Consider the following 10,861-nt stretch of genomic DNA (forward strand, 5'->3'; position numbering starts at 1 on the left):
CTCGGGTGTTTGTTTTTTCCGTACAGACTCTTGGCTCTGACTTCCATGTCCCATTATCTCTTTCCTGTATGGGTTTATTCTTTTGTTGCTGTTGTTTCAGTGAGAGCCGTGTGAACAGGACCAGGTGGACTGATTGAACGGGACCAAGCTCAAGACCCCCCCACTAAAGTGATTCTTCCGTTGTTTGGATGAAACGGTGTTGCTCAAGTTGGTTAAGGGGAAATGATAATCAAAAAGGGTGATGACATAGCTGAACCTTTTGTGCTTGTGGTTGTACATGGCCTTTTTAATCCTGAAACATGATCCTCTTCTTTGTGCACACATTTGACATTGAAACAAGTAAATTTGGTTGCTTGGGTTTGTAATTCTCTCTTAATTCTGATCCATTCGTTGTGTGAGATGACTAAATGTGTGGCCAGCATTATGTATAATCTTTCTTTGTTGCAGTGTACAGGAGATCCCTGTCCCCCATACCGCAGGCCAGCCAGTTCTGGGTTTTGTTTAAAGAAAATGTCATTATTCCTAGTCATATCCGTTTATGCGTGGTTGTGGTTTAGGGAGTCAGATCTAAATTCAATATAAATTGATCGATTTTTAAAATGTCACTCATTAATCTTACATGCCCTGGTGCTTGAAAGTTTTTATATTTTTACTTACATTTGACCTGAAACTTCATCAGATGGTCACACAAGTCTTAAAAGTAGATGATGACAGTGGGTACGTTGTTTTATTTAAAGAACAGATCTAGGCAACTGATCTTCACAACATGTTTGTAGAAGTGTATCATGGCATGGACAAAGGAGATTTCTAAAGAACTGGGAAGAAATGTTTGGACCCCTCCAATCCACATTTAGACAAGTTGTGTGCAAATGGAGGAAATTCAAGGCTATTATTACCTTCTCCAGGGGTGGTCATCCAGCAAAGAGAACACGAGGTCACAAAAGAACCAAAGAGAACAGAGCAACTAAAGCCTTTCTCATTGTGCAAGGTTAATGTTCATGAGTCCAACATCAGGAGAACACTGAACAACAATGGTGTTGATGGCAGAAGTTGGAAGGAGAAAGCCCCTCTTTAGAAAGAACATTTCTGCCTGTGCAGTTTGCCATGGATCACATTGACAAGCCAGAAGGCTACTGGACCAATGTTTTGTGGACGGATATGATCAAAATGGATTTTTTTGGTTTAAATGAGAAGTGCCATGTTTGGAGAAAGAACCACTGCATTCGAGCATGAAAACCTCACCCCTTCTGTGTATCATCTGTTGGGCCTGCTTTCCTGCAACCACGAAGAAACAATAAAGTCCAAATTATACCAGCCAATTTTAAAGGAAAATACCAGGCCATCTGTCCATGTGCTGAGAGAACGTGAGTCAAGCACCAAGATAACAACCCTAAACACACAAGTTGTTCTACCAATGAATAGTTAAAGAATTAAGTTAATGTTTTGAAATGTCAAAATCAAAGTCCATGGGAGGAAACCCACCAACATAAGCTCTTTTCTCTATTGGAATATGCTAAAATTCCTCCATACCAATGTGCAGGACTAAGCAATTACTGGAAAAGTTTAGTTATGATTATTACTGCACAAGAGGGGTCATACTTTTGCCATTCAAATGTGGAATATTGGATCTTTTTCCTCAATAAATGACTAATATTTGTCTCATTTGTTTTGGTTTTCTTTATCTAATTATGAAAATCTGAAGTTTAAGGTCACATGCAGGCAGAAATATAGAAACTGCTAGAAGGTTTGCAAACTTTCAAGCACCACTGTAGGTAAATGGGGTTAAACATAAAAAACATCATTTCCTGGATATATAATAGCAGTGCCATAATGAAAGAGGGTGTGAATGAATAAACGTGTTGCTTCTGACATCTCTGGCTCAAACATGTCCATGCCAAGGTTGACTACAGCTTATTACAAATCAAACTTTCTTGAGTCTGTATTTATGATTCACTGCCTCATGTTTTCATGAGCTACACAGTAGTCTACTGTGCTACAAAGTTCATCTGTAACCTGATTCATTTCTGAAACAATGTGGTCACTTGATGTAATGTCTTTAGAGATATAAAGACTCATGTTCCAGGAATGTGATGTGTGTATTATCTGTTCATTAACTTGATTTTACTTTCCTGGAAGTTAAAAACACAATCCAAAAAAATAATGCTCAGAAAATAAAGGTTTTTTCACTGTTCAGGGCTGGTAGAAGATAACTGACAAGTATAGGCAAAGCTCCTGGCACCATACAGTCCTTTCCTCAGGCTTCATCATGGTATCAAGTTGTTATTTTGCCAGAAACTGTGGTCCCATTATCAGATCTTCCAAGCTTTTTAAAATTTAATTTCTTGTTTTCTATCTTCTGGTTGATTCTTGTTCTTTTCCCTGGTGAAATAAGTCCAAAGTGCTTCAGTTATGTTGAGGCTGGCACTCCTACCGCGCTCCCACCCTGAAAATCACTGGAATCTTAACCCGTCCCACCTGTTCCCAACCTTCTCTCCCTCTCTCCTAGTCATCTTCCTCAGCTCTTCTTATACCACTCACTTTCTAATGCTATTGGTTGTTTCCCATTTTCCAAATTCCTGAATTAAAAAGGAAACCAAATAATTCACCAGTTTTACAACAGTAAAAAAAAGAAGCACATACGAGGTTGTAGACTGGAAGCACACGGTCACCTCCTTGTTAGCAGGAGTGTATTCTGCTGTGTTTAAACGAGTAGACAGTGATGCTCTCATCTTGGTGCACGACTGCTGTTGTCAAAACTGTGGGCAAAGTCAAATGCTTCTCAAAAGAGACAACAGAGTAAGATAAGTGTTCCTTGTCTGAAGTCTGTGAGTACAGCACTCCCACGTGAATGGCTGATTCAGTCACGTGTCAGATGCGCCTCGCCGCTGGCTTAAAGAAATGAATGTTTTCACTGTTTATCACTACATGACATTTTCAATCATAAGCAACTGGGTTTTTTTAAATAAATTTCTGCAAAATGAAACCAAGCTAATATTTTACAAGTATTGGTGAACAGTTTAAAGGTTGTCATAAGCAGCACCAAATATCTTTTTTATTAAACCATAATTAGGCAACTAATGCTAGAAGAAACACAAAATTGTAGACCAAATGTTTTTGGAAATGACAATTAATTTAGTGTATTTGCATTCTATAAAAGTTATACATCTGAGCACTTGCATGGAAAAAAACAGACCATATACTGTTCTTCTGCATTCTACAAAATCTAAACTTATATAAGCATTATTGCAAGTTTTATTTTTAAATGCTCACATGAAATAAACCATATTTAGCAAGTTTAAAGTAAAGGTTACACAAAATCAAAACCTAAAATAACTGATTACACAAAAAGGGGACATCCAGACAGCCACAAAGTTTTCTTCCTTCAGTAGTTAGCGTTTCCTGTGTCCAAGGGTTTGCTCCCCTGAAGTAGGCATGCCGGCTGCTGTGTGTTCATTTCCAGCTTTGATTTGGTGATAAACTCTTCTGGACCCGCTCATGCTGCCAGACCATTGGAGACTATGGCTGCAGTAATGATGGTTTGGGCATTTTCCTACTACAGCAACAAAGCAAGAGCAGTAGGTGTCAACAGAAGGGTGTGTATGTGTGTGTGTATGTGGAGAGACACAAAAATTAAAAGAGGAATGACAGACCACTGATAAACATATTGCATGCACAAACACACATTTACTTTAGTGTTTACAGTCACAGAGGCTGACAACAGTGTTACAAAGAGAATATATTGGCTTTCACGAACACACAATATAGCTCATCACACACACACACACACACACACACACTTTCTGTTATCAGGCCAGGTCACATGTGAGGGAGTTAACCATGTAACGGCCTTTATATGTTCGGGGGAAGGAGGCTTTTTTGCTTACATAAGTTCAGTGCTTCACAAGACAATAATACAAACACTACAGTATTGTACTGATCAAAAATATTTTAAATGTTTTGGTCTTATTCGGGTAGTAAATAGAAAAACCCAAACTCCATCTAATACAAACATCATGTAATACAATCCGATTAAGCATAAGAATGTGTAAAACAGTCACTCATAGTGCAGCCCCACATCACACCCACACTGCACCTCTCATACCTGCTCTACCACCTAAACATCCTTCCCCCACCACACACACACACACACTGTGTTGGGGTTACGAACTTGTGGAGTCTGGCACATTAACACAGGGGAAGGCACAAGTGTGTGTGCAGAGTGGGTGGTCTCCCACAACCACAATTCAGAATGTGTAACGTCTACAAAACGCCAAAACATTCCTGCAGTGAGTTGCAATGTGTTGCAGTGTCCTGTGTAATCTGAAGTCTTTTCTCATCTTGAGAATTGTTTGGGATTGATAATGATGGGAATAACATTTGAGTTCCATGGACTTCCACTTATTTTTGGAAAAAATGTGAATATTCCCACAGCAACAGCAAGAACAGGGAAATTCTTCAGGGATAGAAATCAAATGTGTGTTAACCCTGCTGAAAATGGTAATCAAATGGTAATGAAACTACAATACGTCAAATTCCGCTACAGAGTAACATTTGTCTTTCAGTCGTCATGGAGATGAAGTGGTGTTAAAGCATGCAGAGACAGGGTGGGGATGGTGTCTGGAATGTCAGAGACAGTGGTAGATGGGGACAGATTTCCATCTCCAACCAGGTCCCTGTTCCCTACCAAAACACACCTGCTCCAACCAATGAAAGGCTTGATAATTAAGTGATGACATAAATCAGGTAATATTACGAGGTAAGAGCAGTGGCTTCCCAGGAATAGAGAGGGGGAAAAAAACAACAACCCTGAATTAGATTCCCTCTCTTTTTCCCTCCATCAAGGTGAGTTACAAGAGGGTGAGGAAGCAGGATGGACGTCCTGGCAGATGACAATGAGTCTGTAGATGTTGAGAGCAACCACCAGGAAGTTCTTAATGGTGAAGAACACCAGCATCTGGTGGAAGATTTTGAAGTAGATGATGACGGTAAGGCGTACGATGAGGAAGGGTCCATCCTGGATGAAGAGGCTCTCCACGACGTTCCAGATATCTGTGCTGTGTCTTGCCAGTAGGGTATTTCTGGGGACAACTTCTCCTCCAGCCTCAAAGGACTCTTGCGGTCTGGAGGGCACCACTGAGAGGTCACACACAAACACACAGAAACAGGATATAATCGAAAACAACTATGTGCACACACACATCTGAGCACTGTTTGTACTTACACACAAGATGATCAAATGACCTGTGTCACAAGATTACAAGCTATTCTGAGGCCTCCCCAGTGACTAAGGCCGTTCCCAGCCCAAATCATGTGGATTTTACCTACGACACCACCAAGCATCCCAACACAGGAAATCGATACTGGCCTGTCCAGTTACCAAGGCCATACCCAGCATTCAGCTCCACCAGTTCCACCTGGATCTAAAATAGCAGACATAACGGCCTCATACTTGCCCAGGCCTACGTGTACCTGAAACACTAAACACCTGAACCATTCCACCATTATAGTGGATTTCATCAACTAGTCTGAGCGCTCATTATCTACAACCACAGACCAGCCCTTTCAGCTACTTCCTTCACAGCCCCTTAAACCAAACTCCACAAGCCAAGGTGTGGCCCACTCAGATAGACCCCCTAATACCTCTGTCTAGTACTCCAACGTCTGTGTACTTCAGATTCCTTACTGGTCCTTCATCAGCTGCAACATCAAGCACAATTCTTAGCGCCATGAAATAAACTACCTGTGTAGTTTCAGAGTACTCCGTATCCGGCCTCGGCAGAGGTACTGGAATACACTCTAGACTTCTGTTTCCTTTATAAATCTATCAGCTATCAATTTCCAATCTCGCGCTTCAACACACCTATTTTGTATTTGTATCCTGCGCTCGCTCTCCAATGCACTGCCCACCATGTTCTTATCATTATTATCTAAATAACTTGCTAATGAACAGAGCACCTAATAATGTCTCCGTCTATATCGTCCCTGCGAAAGACTAACCCTACATGTAGAGCAGACATGCTTCCACGTGCCATAATCTTGCATATATATATTTTTCTCTATGCACCCCTGTTTCTTTTCCTCAGTTTGGACAGAGCACTCTCCACCATTTCACTGCGAGTTATACTGTGTATGACTATGTATGTGACGAATAAACCAAACTTGAACTTGAACTTGAACTAATTACGAGCCGCTGTGCAGGGGTTCGCAGAGCTGGAAGGATCTCGTGAGTCACTCCAAGCACGCAGGTCACGTGACTCACAGCCATCGCGCACAGCTCACGCCAGGCGCGTCCTTTTCCTACTCGTGAATACAACTAGGAATCGTTCACTTTCTCTCTGTCGATGAGGTCGTATTAATCGCCAGAAATGCACCCAGACAGCAATCTCAATCCATCTACACCCAGATCTCCGAACGTGCCACACACGCATGAAGAAATGTTTCAAAACCTTGCACGTTATCATATAAAAGCTGTGTGTGTTTGAATTTAATTTGATTAGGATCACTTTTTACTGCGCACTCACCACGCAGTACAAGTCAACACTAACATCCAGGAATACAGTGCTAATGCAGGCATTGCTGTAGGGCTGATTGTGTGTGTGAGTTAAACATACACACGCTTTGTCTGAGGTGGTCCATCTGCCACATCTTACAGTTACGTTCAAGAGGAATGTTTATATTGCTTGTAAAGAATGGATTTCCCTTCCCTCTAATGGATAGGATTAATGATATGGAATACGAAAACAAACCTCGCCGTTTACAATAAAACAATACAAAATATTCCCTTTTAACAGAGTACAGATAGTAAATAAGATAGTAAACATCTGTTTGGTGTTTAACTTCAGTCACATCACTCTGTGTGTGTGTGTGTGTGTGTGTGTGTGTGTGTGTGTGTGTGTGTGTGTGTGTGTGTGTGTGTGTGTGTGTGTGTGTGTGTGTGTATCAGTCATCAGGAAAACATTTAAGAACAGCTAGTAAAAAATCCTACTAACAATTTTTATGAAATTCCTACTCAAACATTGACAGCTGCTGCTAGCACCATTAGGTTTGGCTATTCCTCGTCTCTGCTTGTGGAATACCAGCACGCCCATTAGTGCTTTGTCTGACTCAAACGCCCCCAGTTCCCACCTCGGGAGTGTTTGAAAGCAGAACTGAGCATCAGTACTCAGACGCAAAACACACTGACTATTGTTAGCAAACAGAAATGGTGATAAATGCTTTAAACCCTAAGACCCTATAAAACACCCTTTTCCGTTTCTCGCTGGTCAGCCCAGGAAGTGAGTCTCATCTCCAGGGCTGAGAGTTTAACAGAACTGACTGACCTTTGTGGATGTAAACATGACACCACACATGACAAGCAGCACTCAAGACATACATGCAGGATCAGCGTGGGCTCAGACGGGACATGACTGCCTCATTTCCCAGAGTGCATTGTGCTCTACTCCATAAAGGCCATTAAACCCACAATAAACGTTTTTATTAGGACTCTAGAAAGGTGAAAACCACACGTATAATAATGTACTCTGTCAAAGGAGGCAGTCAAACTATAGCGGCTCCTAACCGTCCAAACAGTTGACCAAACTTTCATATTGAGAGAAGACTGGTATCCTTTCAGGGACTGAGAGAAGACTGTGTTATAGCTGTTTGTGGTTGCGATCCCATTACCTCAGCTGGACTGATGGGCAGGCTGCAGTGTATCTAGACAAAGATTCCTCCTGGAAAACTCCTAACTATCCAACCAGCGCTACAGCTACGGGAGGAGGCTGTCCCGGCGGGCCCAGCTGCAGGCCAAAGAGGCAGTGGATCAGGCTCTGTTGAAACATGTCCATGAGCAAAATGTTTTCCCACTGACAGACCGTGGACGCTAGATGTGTATGCTCGAGCTTTCAATGCAGCTGCACTTTTGCTTACTTGTTGTGGCCGGAAATGTGGTTTTAAATGTGGTTTTGAATTGTCTTTAAATCAACTTCATTCATAAATTAATCAATTAAATTGTATTTATGTATTTAGATTATATTTTATTTATATTTATTTTATATTTATATAATAGGTATTTAAATTAGATTTTTATTATATCTTCAATGTCTTTTAATTTTTCACTGCATTCTTTAAATTCATTTTATTTCCTTTTTCTTTTTAATTTCAGCAAATACCTTCCTGAGGTTCTGCGTTCTGAGGATGTAATAAGCCTCATTATTCCTCTATCTATAATAGTTTATGTATAATCCCTGTTGCCCATCACAAATGTGGGTAACAGTCATCACTGAGTAGATGAACTTAAGTTGTTCATTTTTATCTTTTTTTTTTTGTTTTGACTTTTTCATGTTTTGGTGTATAAAGCCTGATATACACAACTGTACTGCTTAGAGGGGGGTGTAACCCAGGGGTCAGATGAATTAGGTCTCACAGAGATGGATGAGCTTGTACCTGACGGAAGAAAGGCAGAGTCTCACCTGCCAGGTGGAGCGGAAATTGAAACATGCTCCATGTCCACACACTCAGGATGATGTACACCAACTGTGGGTGGAGCTCCCTGTCTCACACACACACACACACACACACACACACACACACACACACATGCATTAGGGTTGAGTACGTAGATCAGGGCCAGTCCAGTTCCCTGCTCTGTCTGCTGTTTGGCTGTGTGATACTGGGAAACAGGAATACATAGAGGAATACACAGGTGAGACTGGCATCACGGTCACAATCTCGCCGCCTGGGGGTCACCTAATATGGCAACATATCGCAGTAGCCACAACAACATCCTCTGACTAATCAGTAATGCAATCAGGGTGTGTATTAAAAACCAGGCATTAAGCAAACAGGGAACTAGACTAGAACGGCCCATTGGCGCTCTCTGATGTAATATTGCAGCTTCTGGTCAAGATGACACAAGATGAGTTGGCTTGACAGATACCGTGAGTACAGAAGTCTCAAACTTTTACCATCAAATCCCACTGGAGATCCAGGGAGCTATTCTGTACACTGTGTCTACCTTTAGATCTACGGCAAAACAAAAACATTTAATTCACCATTCAGGGATTGTGTCACCCATCTAAACTCAGACAGCACAGATGGCCATAAGCACCTGTTCAGGTCTAGCCGCACATTTAAAGTCTCCAGAAATCACTTCATCTGAACACAACAACACAGCCAGCGGGAAACAGGAAGTGAGTTCAGTTAGCAATACTGCATGAATTAGGAAGCTGCACTTAGGCCCAACGTGGAGGGACACACTTAACATCGGAGAGCGTTTCGCTGGTGAATTCCAGAATGTCTGCTGCTATGCCAACGAAGATCAGCAGCAACTGTGACAGCTCATCACGTGTGAGACCGTCCCCCAGGGGTAGGAGCCACTTTCCAAGGATGAGGAGGATGAGCAGAACTTGATGAAGAGAAAGCATCCAGTCGTTGGCACAGACGGAGAAAAGGAGGTCCTCCAAATCCTGCAAGTTAAACACACACACACACGCGCTCATACACACACACACACGCACACACGCACATGCACAAGTTTTAATGTTGGCAATAAAGAGCAGTACCCCAGCCCCTCAACACAGCTGGAGTCACACATGTGTCAACAAGGCCACAGTCATTATCAAAAATAGTGACTCAGCTGTATTCCACTACCCCTGCAGTGAGAATGCACAGGGAAAACAGAATGGAGAGCAGAAGATCATGGAGTCCTCTCAAGGAGGCAGGCATAAAGGAAAAAATTGTCATCAGGAGACTATGGGATGGGAATCCTCCCATATCCACCAGTCTGCAGTGCCAGGGCCCCAGAGGAAAGCCCTGGGTCCAAAAGCCCCTCTGACTAATGTCAGTTCAGAAATATAAGCTGACTAACTGTTTTATCAAGTCTCCTCTAAAGTTTTTTTTCATATAGTTGTATGTTTTTTTTAATATAGTTTTTGTCCATTGCTTCAGTAAATTTCATGACACAGTGCCTTTGCTCTAAAATTCCCAAATCCATGTCTCAGAAATATTCGCACCATTTGAAAATCCTTATATACTGTTAGTACAATGAAACATTGATTTCAAAATGATGATGATTTTCCTCAAATGGGAATATTCACATTAAAATGCTAGATGCACTTATCATTTCTACAACAAACTGTGTTTTTCACGCTGTGTTGAAATAGAGTCCCCATTAATTAGGACTGAAGTCATGGACCTTCCAGTAATAAAAAGGAAAAAAACTGGATTTCTGAAAAGAATGGCAAATACTGTTAGAATGTTGTAACATTCCTGTACAAAATGACCAGAGGTGAGTAGTAACACGTTACATTTACTCCGTTACATTTATTAAAGTACTTTTTTTGAACAAATTGCACTAAGAGCTATTTTAAAAGAGGACACTTTATACTCTTACTCCAGTACATTTACGAAGTCAAAAATGTACTTTTTCTTCGTTATATTCGAAAACGTTCCTTCTGTTGCATTTTTATATGCACATACACTGCCTGGCCAAAAGAAATGTCACACACTCTAATATTTTGTTGGACCGCCTTTAGCATTGATTATGACATGCATTCGCTGTGGCATCGTTTCCACAAGCTTCTGCAATGTCAGAACATTTATTTCTTTCCCGAGTTGCATTAATTTTTCCACAAGAACTTGTATTTATGATGGGAGATTTGTACCACTGCCCAAAGTCTTCTCCAGGACATCCCAAAGATTCTCAATGGGGTTCAGGTCTGGACTCTGTGGTGGCCAATCCATGTGCGAAAATGATGTCTCATGCTCCCTGAACCACTCTTTCACAATTTGAGCCCGATGAATCCTGGCATTGTCATCTTGGAATATGCTCGTGCCATCAGGGAAGAAAAAAATCCATTATGGATTAATCTGGTCATTCGGT

The 10,861-nt window shown here is 41.4% G+C and overlaps 1 protein-coding gene across 2 annotated transcripts in view; it reads right to left on the reverse strand.

Annotated features, from left to right (window-relative positions):
- Positions 1 to 3,109: 3,109 nt before the first annotated feature.
- Positions 3,110 to 10,861, reverse strand: part of tmem26a (transmembrane protein 26a) — an 11,092-nt gene continuing 3,340 nt past the window's right edge. Inside the window, exons 4-7 of one of the 2 annotated variants that reach the window (XM_027029742.2) lie at positions 9,238 to 9,446; positions 8,451 to 8,530; positions 7,663 to 7,808; positions 5,048 to 5,133 (exon numbers count right to left, since the gene is read on the reverse strand). In XM_027029742.2, the coding sequence (XP_026885543.2) occupies positions 7,696 to 7,808; positions 8,451 to 8,530; positions 9,238 to 9,446 (402 nt within the window). In that variant the 3' untranslated portion in view covers positions 5,048 to 5,133; positions 7,663 to 7,695. Of the gene's footprint in view, positions 5,134 to 7,662; positions 7,809 to 8,450; positions 8,531 to 9,237; positions 9,447 to 10,861 lie in introns of both variants that reach the window. The other variant, XM_027029741.2, reaches the window with a different exon arrangement.

The sequence above is a fragment of the Electrophorus electricus genome, chromosome 13, assembly GCF_013358815.1.
Source record: "Electrophorus electricus isolate fEleEle1 chromosome 13, fEleEle1.pri, whole genome shotgun sequence".
NCBI lineage: Eukaryota > Metazoa > Chordata > Actinopteri > Gymnotiformes > Gymnotidae > Electrophorus > Electrophorus electricus.